Here is a 16,690-nt window from a genome sequence, read left to right as displayed (position 1 = left end):
CTCTGTGTCTCTCTCCCTCTCTCTCCCTCTTCATATACATATATAAATGCCTATATGTATATACACATGCATACCTGTGTTTGTGTGTTTTACAGTCAGTTGTCACTTTATTAGGAACAGCAGCTAAAAGAAAGTCAGTGACTGACTGGGTAAACAGCTGTTGATCATGGTGGAGACTGCAGCCTCCACAGCGCCCTCTGTAACCAGTTTCTATAAGACCTCCACGAAGGAGGAGCTGGTGTTCCCAATGAACTGACCACTGGATGTATTTGTATATATGTGTGTTGGTATGTATGTGTTTGTACATGTGGGAGACAGGAGGTTAGGTTTGTCAGGATATTTGAGTGTGGTTTCAGGTAGAACTCTGCAGGTTCTTCATATTTGTCAAGGATAAATAAAAACCCATTTTCCACGTTTTATTGTTCATGATCAATGTTGGCGCTTCTAACCTTTTCTGGTTCTCAGTTTCTTAGTTATAGTTACTGGTGAAAAGCTCATACCTGATGATTCATTCTCATGTGGAAGGTGTAGTGGAATCACACCGTGGGTAAAAACCTGCCTGATACTTTGATACTGCAGTGAAGGCACATCCTGGAGGAGGCTGGGGGGGCAGTCAAATGAGTTTTCAACTAAACGTGGTGAAAATTAGTTCAAGCCGTTCTCCCCCTTGAATTAATAGACCATGGCCTTGTTTGATTGACGTACTGACATTTGAAGTATTCCTCCACCAAACAAACAGACGCTGATGAATCTGAACTGAACTCTGTGTAGATACAGCTCTGGTTTGTTGGGCAGTGGATGGAGGGTGTGTGTGCTCATGTAGATACAGTATGTGTGGTGTGCGTTGATGTCATCACATGAGTCCCTCTGGTGTGCTTCATTTTTAACAGCATACTCAAACCGATGCTCCACCCAAACTGCAATTTGGAGCATTCTGAGAATACATTCAATTAATTGGAACAACCAACCAATCAGATGGTGAGCAGGAGAGGGACATTTGAATAATTTGCCGTGTGATTCCAGCTGACCACAGCTTCTGCTCTTTTTCTGATGTTCAACAGAATCAGTTTCACGTTAAGACGCAGAGATTGGATCGTAGTCTCCAGCTTTCTGAATGTTGTGTTGGAGAATAACTGCAGTTTATTCTCATAGATTTGTCCATCATTTGTGTGAGGAGTGACACCTCTGTGCTCATCAAATATCTTACCCTGTTGGAGTGAAGTCCATCAGTAACACCAGCGCTGAGCTGATCAGACAGGGTCAGGTTCACGGTCAGGGTCAGGGGGTTTGAAACGTGGCTTCATGTAAAACCTCTGTGATGACGACTAAATGGTCTGTGTTGCCCCCCTGCTCCACCTGTGTGCTGCTCCTCCTTGTCCACAGCGCCCTGTGCTGTGTCAGAGAGGAGATAAACAGGAATTGTGTATGAGGCGATCGGGGACCTTCCTGAGCCCTATAACCCTCAGTTAGAGGTAAAACCAAAGGTGACCACGTCATCCCTCAGTACAGAAGAACTGTGTGCTCACATGTTAAAGGTAGGTGGTCGGTTTGGGTGTTTTGACCCATCAAACGTTGTTCTGTTGCAGAAGTTAAACTCATTTTATTTTTCTCATAGAACGATGAACAAAACTACAGAAACTTCAAGTTGTTATAAATTGGAAGAAGCTTAAATGGGTCTACATCTTCTACAGACAACACTCAGTGTTAGACCGTAGACCACCGGATGTGGTTCTGGCTGCAGGTCTCAAAATCTACATGAGGGACTTGTTTAGATGTCTTTGCATCATCTTAATTTGAAGATCCCTTCAAAGTAAGACGATGCAGGGTTGACTTCCTGTCTGCGGTCATGCTTCAGCTTTCTGGACTTGATGAGGGACAGACTGGAGCTTGTGATGTGAGGTCGTAACCCCCCTGAATGTGTCACACAGCCCTCCTTTGCCTCAAAGCAACATGGGACGTGTTGGTTATGCTGTTTTGGATGTTCACCTGTACGGCTCCACATCTTCATCGCCTTGTGTTTTTTTGTGATGACCCAGTTTTCATTCATCTCCAGCAGAGAGGGCTCGGTCGGTTCTTGTCTCGCTCTTCCTCTCATCTCTTTCTTGGGCTGTAACTCAAGTCAGATTGCTTCTCTCTCTTGTTACAGCCCAGGATGAACCTCCTCTTCCTCCTCCTGAGCCTCCTTACTCTGCTCTCTTACACATATCGACACGTATATTTTATTCTCATCATTCCCTCCTTTGCTCTTAAATGTACTGAAATCCATTTTCAATATTTTCTCCTTCCCTTTGCTCAAACCTGCTCAACCCTCTCTCCTCTGTTCCATCTGTTCTACATCTCCCTTTGTCTCCCTGCTCCCTCCATCATCCTCAGGTGGTGAGTCAGCGCTTCCCTCAGAACAGCATCGGAGCCGTGGGCAGTGCCATGTTCCTGCGCTTCGTCAACCCTGCGATTGTGTCTCCGTATGAAGCCGGCATCTTGGATAAGAAGCCCCTGCCCAGGATCGAACGGGGTCTCAAACTCATGTCCAAGGTGAGACTGACTGAAGGGAACGTTTCATCTCCCAGTCAGTGGATGAGACGGAGAAACCAAATACTCATCTTGGTGTGCAGTAGTGTTGAATGGTAGGAAATGACATCATCAATTCCTGCGAGGACGTGCTCCCATGTCAGACCCTGGGATTATTAGCTTGTGTGTTCTGATGTGTTTGCTGAAGAATATATGTACAGAACAGATACTGTTAATGCTGTTGTAGCTGTAGTCTGATTGTGTGGGTAAACATTGTGTAGAGCTGGTGTGAAGACAGCGGAGGGAAACATCTATAACAGTGGACGTGCAGGATAGAGACTGTCCCCAGGTCAGAGTGCAGACCGCTGTTCAGCAGGTTTAGTATGAAGAGCATCTTGGATCCAGGTCGTTCGTCGAACCATAGAAACATCAGGGTGGATTGTAACAGACTCTTTGCTGCTCCACACAGTTAACCCTTAGCTGAGCACTAAGATGGTCACACTGGGTGTTTGGTAGCCCAATTCTTCATGATCGGCTTCCTCCCCCTCAGAGATCATGACTTTTCAGTGGAAGTCTATTCAGCTACTAGAAATTTAAACAGAAATTAAATTCAATTTTATTTGTATAGAATCGTAACAAACATTGACTCAAGGGTCTTTACAAGGTGGAGACCTTATAATATTATAGAGATAAACCTTTCTGGGGAAAGTATTCCTGGGATTCAGAGGAAGAAAGAAATGAAAGATTCTAAGGACATGATTTCAGAATCAAGGGAAGTCCTTCAATCGCTCAGTCACCAACAACCTCAACCTGCAGCTGTGGGCACTGTGACTCAAAGACCATGTAACTCTGTTTGAACAGCAGCCACATGAACTGCTGACACTATGACGGTGTACTGTAACAGAGTGTCTAATGTGCTTTTTGTCTGTTTCTTCTTGTCCTTCAGATTCTGCAGAGCATTGCAAACCATGTCCTGTTTACAAAAGAAGAACACATGAGACCTTTTAATGATTTTGTGAAGAGCAACTTTGATTCAGCCAGGAGGTAAGAACCTGGAGCACGATGCCAACCCGCCTCTCGGTCTGAACAGAGAACAACAAATCAACTCTGGTTAAAGAACTATTGCTTTGGCTCAAACTACATCTGCTGGTGTCGGAAGGGTTTAAGGTTTCACACATGTTCAGGTTCAGGTTAAGGTTCCAGATTCAGGTTGTTTCAGGTTCAGGTTCAGTTTCAGGTTCAGGTTCAGGTTAGGGTTCAGGTTGTTTCAGGTTGGTTCAGGTTGTTTCAGGTGGGATCAGGTTCAGGTTCCAGATTCAGCTTCAGGTTTCTTCAGGTTCAGGTTCAGGTTCAGGTTCAGGTTGTTTCAGGTTGTTTCAGGTTCAGGTTCAGGTTCTTTCAGGTTCAAGTTGTTCAAGGTTGAGGTTCCAGGTTCAGGTACTGAACTGTCCTCTCTCCTCCACAGGTTTTTCTTGGACATAGCGTCTGACTCTCCACCCAGTGACTCTGTCAACCACAGTCTGTCCTTCATCAGTGACGGTAACGTGCTGGCCCTGCACCGCCTGCTGTGGAACAACCAGGAGAGGATCGGCCAGTACCTGTCCAGTAACAGGTCAGGATACCTGGTTCACCTCCAGGATCACACACCAGTGTGTCCTGCTGCATGGTCTCTGGAATAAACTGTCTGCAGTCTTTGTAATTATCATCTCACCTCCAGGGATCACAAGGCTGTAGGCAGACGACCTTTTGACAAGATGGCCACCCTGCTCGCCTACCTGGGACCTCCTGAACACAAACCTGTGGCTGACACTCACTGGTCCAGTCTCAACCTGACGAGCTCCAAGTTTGAGGAGTTCATGACCAGGTGGGTCTACAGGTTCACAGTCTCCCTCTCGGTCATAATTAACTTATACCACTGATGATCAGCTGTGACACTCAGATATGACGACTGCTTTGACTGGGCTGTAGTTAAGTGTTGTAAACCAGCTCATGCCTCATCAGGTGGATTCAGCAGAGACACTACACCTGTAGACCCTCACTTCAACTTCAGCTTGTAGATAACAGCAGCATGAGATCAGTGTGGTGTGAGCTGCTGTCTGTCCAGCTGCTGAGAATGAATGTGTCCGTTCATATGTTCCTGTTGCTCTAAGATTTGATCCCAACTTCCTGGGTTCATCTGTGTTTCCTCTGTGGTTTCCTCCTGATGCGTCCAGAGCTCCTTCTCTTTAAGATAAATACATCTCTACAAACAAAAGATAAGAGTCTGAACCCTCTGAGACAGTCAGTGGTTTGTGTTTAATCTCTTCACTCAGTCAGTATGTTCTGTCTGTAACATGTAACATACTGTTGGTCTAATAAAACCTGATGTTACACTGTTATTAATAAGAATTAATGAAGCTCTCTCTGTCTTCAGGCACCAGGTCCATGAGAAGGAAGAGTTCAAAGCCTTAAAGACCCTCAACATCTTCTACCAGGCAGGAACCTCCAAGACGGGGAACCCAGTGTTCTACTACGTGGCCCGCAGGTAGGAACCTGAATGTCCATCCTCCTCTAATGTCTGTTGTCCTTATTACCTTGTTGTTACGTGAGGGTTTTCATTCACTTCTGACCCTGTGTGTGTCTGTCTGATGTTCTCTGGATCACTGACCTGACCTCAGCCCAACACATTATATATTTACCTTCACTAGCAGGAAGTTTACTAGTCAGACCATAAATGACCAAGTGACAGCCTCTGTTTTTATTTTTTTATTGTCAATAAAGTTCAACTGAATCAGTCAACAGTCCATCTGGATTTAAGACATAATGTTAATAACAGCTGTAACAGCTGTTGTCTCTTCACTGACTCACACAGAGTCTAAACTCAGATTCATTGACCCTCATTTATCAATCTTGCGTGAAAACAGGCGCAGATCTGAGCGCAGAATTGGTTACGATAGGATACACGTGTGATTCATGAAACATTCGTATCTGAGCAATCCCAGCGTACGAATGATCGGCTCTTGATAAATGTGGCAGCTGAATTCGATCGTCATTAACATGTCACGCCCTTAAATATTCCTGGTTCGGAGGCCCCGCCCACTAAGGTCAAACATGGAGAGAAAAGTTACTGGCAAAAAACAAAACTTTTCAGAGATGGAGATCGACATCCTGACATCCGAGGTGGCGCAAAATAAGGATGTGCTTTTTGGCAGTCTGAAGAGTGGGATCACAGGAGCTCATAAAACCGCTGTGTGGAAGAGGGTAACGGAGATGAGTTTGGCTCTGCAGCGCCGCCTCCTGCAGCCGCGCGCCAACACAGCTGTTTTGAAAAATAAAAGAATCGTGTGTCCCCCCCCGGCCACCTGCCCACCACGTTTAAAAGTGAGAGCTTGGCATCACAAATCACCTGCACATTTACAGAGTGGTAGTTTTTGCAATTGATGAAAGCGTAATCATTCATGGATGGTGCCTTCAGACGCACATGAGTGCAATCAATTGCTCCAATCAAATTTGGAAACCCAGCAATCTGGAGATCCCTGCGGTCTCTGAAAACGCGCTCACGTCTGACGCGCGCGTATTGTTCCTCCAAAACGAGTAAATCTGCCATCGTTATGATTTGATGATGATAACTGATAACTGTCAAAGCATCTGTTTAAATAGGGGAGTGAGTAAACATCTGACCAACCACAGTGCAACAATGATTATCTCACCAGATGCTTTTAATTGTTGTTCCAGTTGTGTCACACCCATCGGAAAAAACAAAAAACAATTACACAATTTTGCCATGAGTTAATTTGCAAACACACATTTCTGCTTGTATTTATTATTATTTCAAATTTTTATGTGCAATAATTAGATGTCATGTTAGGCTATTTAGCCTCTCATATTGTTTTATTGTACAAAAAAGTGGTATCAGTAAAAAACGTGGGGTTTTTTAAAATTCAAATGTTTTTATCTTGTTTTATTCGTTTTAAGAATCCGTTTTGATCTGTTCTAAATATGTGACTGTTTATGCTGAGGTTTGTTTAATAATTATTTTCAGACTCAGCCAGATTTTGCTGCTGCACCGCAAATTCAGACTCTTGTACACAAGCTCAGACCTGACGTGAGATCTGATCGTAGCTTCCGCTCACGTCCAAATTGATAAATGCCGAAGCTTGCGTGGAAATGGTCGTACGCACGGTTTTCTGCCGTACGTTCGTTTGATAAATGAGGGCCATTGTCACCATTCTGATGTAAACATAAGAAACAGTTCTGGACATGCTGATCAATAATTTCCACCTCTAACTGACTGATTCCTCTATTCTTTGTTTGGAGGGAAACTCTTATTTGTTTCTAAAGTCTCCTCCAGACAGAAGATAAATCAGACTACAGACTCTACTGTGGTCCACTGTAACCACCACTGACAGTGACCATGCAGGAGTAGCAGGTTACTACAGCTACAGTCAGCCCAGTGTTCATGGACTGTTTCATAAACTTAAAAACACTCTGATAAAGAAACGGTCACAGCTGAAATAAAACCACAGGGATGAAAGAGTCAGTGGATTATTTTAACATGAATATAAAACAGGTCTTTTAGTTTGAAGGTCGACTTCCTCTGTTCAACAGGATGATTGTTTCTTGTGCTTTGGTTTCTCAACTTAGACTTTATTTTGTTGCACACTTTATTACATCAGTGGGCTTCACTGCATTGATCCACACCTACATCTGCTCTGTGAAGTCCTCCTGTGAACACTGAACTAGCCCTTTACTCTGTCGTAAATCCAGGAGCCAGTCATGGTGATGGATGTTCTATATGATTATTGTAGATCTGGTTCTGAGGAGCAAAACAAGCATCAGTATCGTGAAGCACAGCAGAGAGATGAGCATTGAACCAGTTCACTCGTGTTTTCACAAGTTTTCTGTCAGTTTCTTTGTGTTCAGGGATTCACAGACATTTTCTTTCACATGTTGAGCTCATGAGGATGATGATGATGATGATGATGATGATGATGATGATGATGATGATGATGCTGACAGTGACAGAAGGCAGTAACAGTTTGTACCAGGGACAATGAAGGTGCTCAGTTACTTGGTGGTACATTCACAGTCCAGACTAATCCAGTCATTTTTCTCTGTGTTCAGTCAGAAGTTGTTGATTGCTACTGTCATCACTAAAACAGTCAGAGTGACAGTCTGCTGAGTCTCCACCAGGAGGCCGCAACCTTGATTCTGTGAGTGCGAGACTTTGGGCTTCATGGTTGAAGGCGGTGGGCGTGTCGTTGTGCTAGTGGAGAAACTGTCAAAAGTGGTGGAAGATGTCCAGACCAGCAGGTTGTCTCCAGACTCGTTCCCTGCTCTGCTGCCCTGATAGATCCCGGTCTCAAAGAGAGCAGACTTGGCCTGGTAGCTGGACGTGACCTCTGCAGTCCTGGCAGGCGACTGACTGTCGTGTCCTTCACCTCTGCCATTGACCCAGAGCGGGGGCTCTGTGAACAGTGCAGAGTGCCACTCCCTCCCTGGTGTCGCTGGGTGGGTTTGTCCACAGATGGGTCTCGTGTAACACGGGCAGCCTAAGACTGTGGCACGAGTCTGCTCAGCCCACCTGAGCAGCCTCGTGATATTCTCCTCTTCTTCACAGGCCCAGGGGTTATCTCCCAGAGTCATGACATCCAGCCCCGTCAGCTTGTCAAACACCCCCTCAGACAACCAGGAGAAGCGATTAGCATGCAGGTAGAACTGAGCCAGCCTGGGCAGCCGGTCCAGAGACCCAGGCAAGATCTGCACCAGGTAGTTATGTGACAGATCAATGCTCTCGAGGTTGTGCGGCATGTTGGTGGGCACAGTCCAGAACCGGTTGTGACTGAGGTTGAGAGCTCGGAGGCTGGGCAGCGTGTTGTTGATGAAAACCACTCTCTCCAGCTCGTTGTCCGACAGGTCCAGGACTTTCAGGTTCCAGTGGTACGCTGTGTCGTTCTTGTCCAGCGAGCGCAGGTGGTTCCCCGCCGCCCGGATGTCCCACAGAGACCGCGGCAAGGCGGGGGGCAGGCTCTCCAGGCGGTTATAGGACAGGTCCAGTGTCCGCAGGTGGGCATAATGACTGAGCTGACTGTCCAGACCCTGGAGGCTGTCAGAGGAAGGTCACATTTAAAAAACACATCTATGGTTGTTTGCACTTTACTAATGTTCAGAGTTGAACACAGTGTAACCGAAGATTATCAGGTCAGTTACACAGCTCTGCCTTGAGTTTATTGAACCCGAACCTCCAGACCATAACCCAGGAGACTTGTGATCAGTTATACGTATGTTCTGTAGAGGAAGGAAGTTCTTTGTTTCTTCAGAAGTTAGATTCACTTGAACTTCCTCCTGTTTACTGTCACCACCCTGACTCTGTATCTGAGCTAATTTAATCACATCAGAGACTCAAACTGATCAGTATCTGGGACAGCTCCTTATTTTTAACAGTCAGGCTGCAGCAGCTTTCACCACGCTGTTGTTATGCAGCAGATTAAAACACACCATGTTTTTATTGGTGAAACTCATGATGTTACACAGCTGGAATAAACTTCCAGAAGATCTTAGCTGAACTCTTCTGTTCACCTCTGACTTTTCATTGTTTTAGTCTTTATATTTTTCTCTGATCTATTTTTAAGTCCAGCTCTTTGAATCAGCTCTGTGTGTGAGCTCTAATAAAAAACCTATTATTTTCATTTCTCTTCTCTCTAACCCTGATCTCTGTAGAGAATATCACTGTACCATGTGTGACCTCTGACCTGCAGCACCTGTCACCTGTCTGAGAGGTGCAGCTGCTCACCTGTTAAAGGACAGGTTGAGGAAGTGGATGTTGTGCTGCAGACCAGGCGGCAGTTTGGTGAGGCCTCGTGAGGAGCAGTCCACCACGCGGTGTCCCTGTCTGCAGAGGCACACAGGGGGACAGATAGACAGCACCCAGCCCCCCAGCAGCAGCAGGATCAGGCAGAGCAGAGAGGAGGAGCAGGCAGGCATGGTCCAGGCTCTGCAGAGAGGAGGGGAGGGGAGGGGAGGGATGGGGGGTGGGGTGTATACAAGGTTAGTCTTCATGATACAAAAGAGTTTGAACAGTTTGATGTGAAAAAGATTTGATTATCAGAGCTGGTCACCGATACCGAACCCTGTGTTCAGGACTCATAGTCCTCAGACAGACTGGAGCTGTTCGTCATCACTGTGTCCAGGTCAGTCACAACAACCTCATACTGAGCTGTTTTCTGATCTAGACTGGAGGTGGACCCCTGATGTGTGTGTGTGTGTGGTCAGTTTATGATGTTTATGTTCAATTATCTCAACACAAATTTAACGGCTCAGATGACAAATCATGTTGTACATCAGTGTTTGTTGAGAACAGAACTGCCTCTGATACGTGTGCACTGCAGTCTGAACACAGACCATCAGATGCCCCTGTCAGTACGGGTCCTGGTCTGAAGTGGGACAGGCTGTTGGTGCCAGCTGGTCTTGAAGCTCTGCCAGTGGGACTGGAGCTCAGAGTGCTGCAGTGAGCTGATACAGTAACTGTGAGACTGAAGCTCCATGTGTGTTTGTTCTTCACCACAGACTCGTTCACACCCTGACATGTTCCAGAAATTTCCTCTCTGACATCACTGACTTGCTCTGTGTCTTTAAATAAACTGAGAAGAGAATCTGCACAGCGATGGAGCATCGACCAACATCACACTGTAGTTTACTGCAGTACTCACCTCATCCTGTCATCTCTCCTCTCTCACTCACCTCATCTTGACATCTCTCCTCTCCAGTCGTGTCCTCCTCCAGCTGTTCTTTCCTCTGTGTGAAGGTGATGATGTCACTCTCTTTTTCCTGCCTGTGGTGGACGTAGTTGCGTGCCGTCAAACATGTTGTCTGCTAGCGCCGGTCCCCACTCTGCTTGCCGCTCTGCAGCCTCCTGATGCAGCTGAAGGTCCGGGTTAGGAGATAGAGCGAGGGTGGGAGGGAGAGAGGGTGGGTGGGAGGGAGGGAGAGGGAGAGAAATGCAGCAGCAAGCCAGAGCACTCTGCTGCTGATGAGGCAGAGGGATGGAATAACGTGTGTGCACATGCTGACAACAGCAGCTCTCTCTCTCTTGTGCACATATATTCTCATACACACTTGATTGAGCTTAATTTGCCTGCACAGGTTGTCAATCATGTTGTGTACACACACACACACACACACACACACATACACACACACACACATTTCTTATAGCTAAAGACAGATTTGGTTTCTCAGCAGTTTGTTTTCAGACTTCAGTGACTTAGATTTTTGTCACAAGTAGAACAGAGTCCTGCAGGAACGAGTCCTAAAACCTGGTTCCCTGGTCCTGACGTCTCTGATCTCCTCACCAGTCCACCTTTACAGCCTGGTTAACTCTCCAGTCCACCTTTACAGCCTGGTTAACTCACCAGTCCACCTTTACAGGCTGGTTGTGTTACTACAAACTTTCACTAACTCTGTTAGAGGAGAGGCTTCAGTAGAAGAGGTCAGAGCTTAGTGGTGGAGACATTGAAGTCATGCGATCGTGGTTTTGAAGTCATGTGACTTCATGTGACATGTGGTGTTCATTAGTGAAGATGATCCTGCTGAACTTAACCTGTCACAAATATATAAAACTTATAAAACTGTTGTTTATTTTCATTTTCTTAAAGCTGCAACAAACCTACAGAGAATCATCAGCTGCTCATCAAACATCTGTAAACATCTGTCCTCTACCTGCTCAGACAGACTCAGTCACAGTGGAGCATTTAAAATGAGAACAAATATTACAAGCATGTTGTTGCTCTGTATCTGCTCTAAATGTAGCGCAACTGTTTATCTATTAGTTTAATTAGGTGAAACCGTGAAAAAATAGAAAGGTGAATTATTGACCCAGAATAATTTGGTGTCTGGGTTTGATTTTAATGTAACCTTAAAAACCACCAGACAGAAACCAGCCTCACATTCAGATAAAATAACAGAAACAAAACCAATGACATTTACCGACATTTTAATAAAAGCATCATCATAACGCGTGAACAATCTGACGTTACATACACATAGGTACTCTTCTCATTATGAAAACCACATGACCACATTGAACACAGGAAATACATCGAGGCTGCTCTGGTAGGAATATGGAATTCTGTTGAAATTATCGCGATTAAGGTTCACAGCAGATGGAGGGTATAATGTTTCTAAAGGCCAATGTAACAGTCCACAGAGAATGTGTTTAAAAACCTTGCTCTTCCACATGTTTTCATTTTGTGTAGTTGATTTCAGTGCGTCATTCAGTCGTTTGGTCGTTCTTCAGTCATTGTTCAGTTGTTGTTCAGTCATTGTTCAGTTGTTGTTCAGTCATTGTTCAGTCATTGTTCAGTTGTTGTTCAGTCATTGTTCAGTTGTTGTTCAGTCATTTTTCAGTTGTTGTTCAGTCGTTGTTCAGTTGTTGTTGTTCAGTCATTGTTCAGTTGTTGTTCAGTCGTTGTTGTTCAGTTGTTGTTCAGTCGTTGATCGGCCGTTGTTCAGTCATTGTTCAGTTGTTGTTCAGTCATTGTTCAGTCATTGTTCGGCCGTTGTTCAGTCATTGTTCAGTTGTTGTTCAGTCATTGTTTAGTCATTGTTCAGTCATTGTTCGGCCGTTGTTCAGTCATTGTTCAGTTGTTGTTCAGTCATTGTTCGGCCGTTGTTCAGTCATTTTACAGTTGTTTTTCAGTCGTTGTTCAGTTGTTGTTCAGTCATTGTTCAGTCATTGTTCGGCCATTGTTCAGTCGTTGTTCAGTTGTTGTTCAGTCATTGTTCGGTTGTTGTTCAGTCATTGTTCAGTCATTGTCCGGCCGTTGTTCAGTCATTTTACAGTTGTTTTTCAGTCGTTGTTCAGTCGTTGTTCAGTGTTGTTCGGCCGCTTTTCAGTTGTTGTTCAGTCGTTGTTCAGTTGTTGTTGTTCAGTCATTGTTCAGTTGTTGTTCAGTCGTTGATCGGCCGTTGTTCAGTCATTGTTCAGTTGTTGTTCAGTCATTGTTCAGTCATTGTTCGGCCGTTGTTCAGTCATTGTTCAGTTGTTGTTCAGTCATTGTTTAGTCATTGTTCAGTCATTGTTCGGCCGTTGTTCAGTCATTGTTCAGTTGTTGTTCAGTCATTGTTCGGCCGTTGTTCAGTCATTTTACAGTTGTTTTTCAGTCGTTGTTCAGTTGTTGTTCAGTCATTGTTCAGTCATTGTTCGGCCATTGTTCAGTCATTGTTCAGTCGTTGTTCAGTCATTGTTCAGTTGTTGTTCAGTCATTGTTCGGCCGTTGTTCAGTCATTTTACAGTTGTTTTTCAGTCGTTGTTCAGTTGTTGTTCAGTTGTTGTTCAGTCATTGTTCGGCCGTTGTTCAGTCATTGTTCAGTTGTTGTTCAGTCATTGTTTAGTCATTGTTCAGTCATTGTTCGGCCGTTGTTCAGTCATTGTTCAGTCATTGTTCAGTCATTGTTCGGCCGTTGGTCGGCCATTGTTCAGTCGTTGTTCAGTTGTTGTTCAGTCATTGTTCAGTCATTGTTCGTCCGTTGTTCAGTCGTTGTTCAGTTGTTGTTCGGCCGTTGTTCAGTTGTTGTTCAGTCGTTGGTCGGCCGCTGTTCAGTCATTGTTCAGTTGTTGTTCGGCCGTTGTTCAGTTTGTTGTTCAGTCGTTGTTCAGTTGTTGTTCAGTCATTGTTCAGTGGTTGTTCAGTCATTGTTCAGTCGTTGTTCAGTTGTTGTTCAGTCATTGTTCAGTCATTGTTCGGCCGTTGTTCAGTCATTGTTCAGTCATTGTTCGGTCGTTGTTCAGTTGTTGTTCGGCCGCTGTTCAGTAGTTGTTCAGTCGTTGGTCGGCCGTTGTTCAGTGCGCGTCATCTCACAAAGCTTCATGTGAGTTTCCAGAGAGAGACCCTGACAGTCGGCAGTTGTTGCAGCTGGGAACTGAAAAGTGCTGAGTCTGGGGAAGATGGTGTGTGTGTCTGACAGTGGTTTCTGTTTTATGATGGTGGTGCCCATGGCTCCGCTGGCACACAAAACAGTCTGTAATAGCATTTTTTGACTTATTGTACAAGCTAACTGTGATGTGCTCTGTATGTTTATAAAGAAAAACTGCACTCTGCAGACAGTGAATCAAGCAAAGATGGTGCAGTCTTGTTTGTGTCAGATGAAACATGAGTCAGTCCTTTTTCACACTTTGAAACTTCCTCTGCAGAAAATGCAAATGTTTGTATTCGGTATTTACAGATTATAAATGAAACAATGTTACTGCTCCTTCTCACCAACATGTTTCCTTCTGCTTTTTCATCAGCTGAAAGATAAATGCATGCTTGTCTGGTGTGAGAGGCACAGTAAAGGATCCAGTAACCTGTCTCATGGCTCTAACATTAATAATATGACTTAAAATCTAGTTTCTTTTCTTTGATATTACACATCTTTTTTGCAGCAGAGACCAAGATAAACATTTTTAGATTTCCTCAAACGATGATCAGTTGGCCCGTTTCCTGTTTTCTCAGTCACAGTTGCTGTTGCCTAGAAACCAATGAAAATGCAGCTTTAAGTAATGCACACGTCTGCTGGATGTGTTGAACTGTTTGGGGTTTCAGTTCTCTGAAGTTTGGCCCATGCCATCATTCTGTTGTGCTGTAGCATTGTCCACCACTCCGGATGGAGGATGAGGATTTGGACTGAGGTTTGCAACTTCTGAATTGTTTTCTGTGGAGAGCAGAAACCAATTCTGTGGAGAGGTTTCAACAGTCTCTGGAACGTCTCCTGTGCTTTTCATTCCTGGAACATCTGCAGCAGTCCCATTGCTTTCTGGTACAGTACTTCCATCCAGCTGTTGACCAGATGTATTCCCTTGACGTTTCTCTCCAAATGTAGTACCTGGGGTCATGTCCTCTAACTCCTCCTCTGTTTCTGGGAGTAAGGACAACCTTTTGGACAGCCTCTGAGGTAGGAAGCTGGAGAGAGAGATTCGGTTAGATGGCCTCAGCGTTACGAAGCCGTTGTCGGCTCCATCCTCTAGAAATGGTGAAGGACCGGCCCAGTCTGTGGTCGTTATCTGCTGCTTCTGAAGCTTCCGTTTCTTTATAAAGATGACCAGGAATCCTACCATCATCAGTACCAGGGCTCCACCTATTATCCATGCCACTGCTTTACCGTGGCTTACTCCCCTGTTGGGCTTTTCTTTTGGTGGATCTTGTCTTTTCTTGGCCCTGGTGATGCTGATGAACGATGTCTTCGATGTGGCCAGTGAAGTTTTGTATGAAGCTGTGGGGTGTGTAGCATCACCACCTGTGACTGGGCTTGTACTTGTAGACTTGACAGCAGGCTTGGCAGAGGGGGTCACAGTCAAGATGAGCTGTGTGGATGCAGGGGTCATTCTGTCACTTCCTGTGTCTGGACTTTGGGTGGAGCTGCTTAGTATTGGAGGAACCCTTGTAGTTGTTGGTTGCTTGGCACCAACTGTTGAGCTGTTTAACAGAGACAGTATGGAACTGGTTGGAGTTGCTGCTGTCTGATTGACAGAGGAGAATGTGTTAGAAGATGTTGTTGGAGGTTTCCTGCTGGGTGTTGTAGTTTTTTCCTCTGATGGATTCGTACCAGCTGTAAAGGATGATCTTATGTTGTGACCTGAGACTTCTGACACTGGATGTAAGCTGGATGCCTCTTGTGCTGTCAGATAGCCCTGAGTGAACATACTTCCTGTTACCTCGCCTGTCATCACATGAGTGAAGTCTTGATTCTGGCCCGATGTCACCAAGCTGCTAGTTGTCAGTGGCAGCAGCCATAAGAAAATGATGGTCATTGTGTTGTTCAGTCTTCTGGTTGCTGTTTGTTTCTAACAGAAAAGAGGAAGTGTGGAAGTTACACAGCAGATAAACTGAAGCATTGTCATTAGATGAGGAAACAGATGAAAGGAGTAAAAAAGGAATAATGTTGTGAAATGAAACCTGGTGTTGCATCATCTCCTTTAAATGCAGCTCTAAACTGTCATGTGTTTCAATGGTACATACTAGTATTTTTAAATCAAACCACTCAGCAGGTTCATCTGAGTCACAGTCACCTCTCTGGTCACAGTTTACAATATTAAAATATCGTTAAGTTTTATCAACACAGTAAGAGCTCACTTTGATAACGTCACAATTTTTTATCAATCACAAATGGCTGCACAGTGATTCAGTTGTGATAGTCACTGTGTAGTTGCGGTGGTGGGACTGTTTCAGTCCATCACACATGTACAGGTTTTCTACATTTTCATCCATGGCTCAGGTTTAATACATTGTTGTGTGTTGTCTTCAGCATCAGTTCAAAGCAATATGTGCTGCACGTCAGACGATGTTAATAATTCAGATGATGAAAACATACTTACCAATGACTGTATGCAGAGTAACACATCAGCTGTGTTATTCCAGGTTATGTTCAGAGTGAAGTGGTTTAGGGTGTTCTGCCGTTGGCGGTCTGAGGATGTCCCTTGAATTCAAAGCAGGAACTAACAACATGGACGGTTTCTCTGATGAAATCTCAAGACTGATTCTTGCCTCACTTACAGGAAGTGTGACGTGAGAGTGATGACAAGCCTTTCACGGTCTGCTGTACTAAACATAGTGTTCATGTTTCACACAAAGCCTCACTAAGTTCAGATGTTTAACCAAACACTGAAGTGAATTAATATAAGTTCAAATCCAGTGACTTTAATTATCTCTCAGCATCTAGGTGTGATGATATTCAGCCATTAAGTTCAGATCATACAGAGACATTTTCTCTGATGACCAGATCATTGGATCCATGTTCATGTAGCTGCTGTTTCAGATATGAACATGACTCACTATTTTAAAACAACAAGCCCTTTGTTTTCTGTTGTCAGTTGATTTTTGTCAGACTATTGTACATTATCCATTTATAAACTCCTCCGTTATTATTGATTTATTTCCTCTCTCTTTCTTTGCTAAATGTAAAACTGGACTTCCAGCTCCTCTTTGTAAAACTCCAGGGGAGTAATACCTTTTTATATATGTGGAATTGTGGGCTGTCTAGGGGGCTTGGGCTGACGAGGGTTGAAGGGGTTAAGGTTACATGTTCTGCTCCTTTTAATATGAGGAGATTTTGTGTTTCAACAATATTAGATAATGTGGTAACAAATGCATTTTCTAAGACGGCACATTTTGTCATGTTTTAAATATAAATACCAGTCTCAGATAATGGGGTGTTAAAAAGGAAGTCT

At 44.4% G+C, this 16,690-nt stretch overlaps 3 protein-coding genes across 5 annotated transcripts in view; 1 reads left to right on the top strand and 2 right to left on the bottom strand.

Annotated features, from left to right (window-relative positions):
* LOC130168224 (neurofibromin) overlaps positions 1–16,690 on the top strand; it is a 73,067-nt gene that overhangs the window by 36,902 nt on the left and 19,475 nt on the right. For all 3 annotated transcript variants that reach the window (XM_056374912.1, XM_056374913.1, XM_056374911.1), the window contains 5 exons: positions 2,374–2,532; positions 3,455–3,552; positions 3,974–4,120; positions 4,226–4,372; positions 4,922–5,032. In XM_056374912.1, the coding sequence (XP_056230887.1) occupies positions 2,374–2,532; positions 3,455–3,552; positions 3,974–4,120; positions 4,226–4,372; positions 4,922–5,032 (662 nt within the window). The remainder of the gene's footprint in view (positions 1–2,373; positions 2,533–3,454; positions 3,553–3,973; positions 4,121–4,225; positions 4,373–4,921; positions 5,033–16,690) is intronic.
* On the bottom strand, positions 5,239–10,414 carry omgb (oligodendrocyte myelin glycoprotein b). Its single transcript, XM_056374916.1, has 3 exons — positions 10,228–10,414; positions 9,281–9,481; positions 5,239–8,593 (listed from the first exon to the last, which is right to left on the bottom strand). Exons 1-3 carry the CDS (start codon positions 10,230–10,232, stop codon positions 7,612–7,614), a joined length of 1,188 nt encoding a protein of 395 aa, XP_056230891.1. The 5' UTR covers positions 10,233–10,414; the 3' UTR covers positions 5,239–7,611.
* On the bottom strand, positions 12,368–15,971 carry LOC130168225 (mucin-2). The gene is made up of 2 exons (XM_056374914.1): positions 15,839–15,971; positions 12,368–15,307 (listed from the first exon to the last, which is right to left on the bottom strand). The coding sequence occupies exon 2, from the start codon at positions 15,272–15,274 to the stop codon at positions 14,066–14,068; it is 1,209 nt and encodes a 402-aa protein (XP_056230889.1). The 5' UTR covers positions 15,275–15,307; positions 15,839–15,971; the 3' UTR covers positions 12,368–14,065.

Source organism: Seriola aureovittata, chromosome 4 (assembly GCF_021018895.1).
Source record: "Seriola aureovittata isolate HTS-2021-v1 ecotype China chromosome 4, ASM2101889v1, whole genome shotgun sequence".
Taxonomy (NCBI): Eukaryota; Metazoa; Chordata; class Actinopteri; order Carangiformes; family Carangidae; genus Seriola; species Seriola aureovittata.
This window is presented reverse-complemented; position numbering and strand designations above follow the sequence as displayed.

What these genes read in the sequence shown, in the direction of transcription:
- LOC130168225 (XM_056374914.1), bottom strand. Translation starts at nt 15,274, where the DNA reads ATGACCATCATTTTCTTATGGCTGCTGCCACTGACAACTAGCAGCTTG.
- omgb (XM_056374916.1), bottom strand. An exon ending in CTCAACCTGTCCTTTAACAG is followed by an intron (nt 8,594 to 9,280) that starts GTGAGCAGCTGC and finishes TTCCTCTGACAG; the next exon opens with CCTCCAGGGTCTGGACAGTC.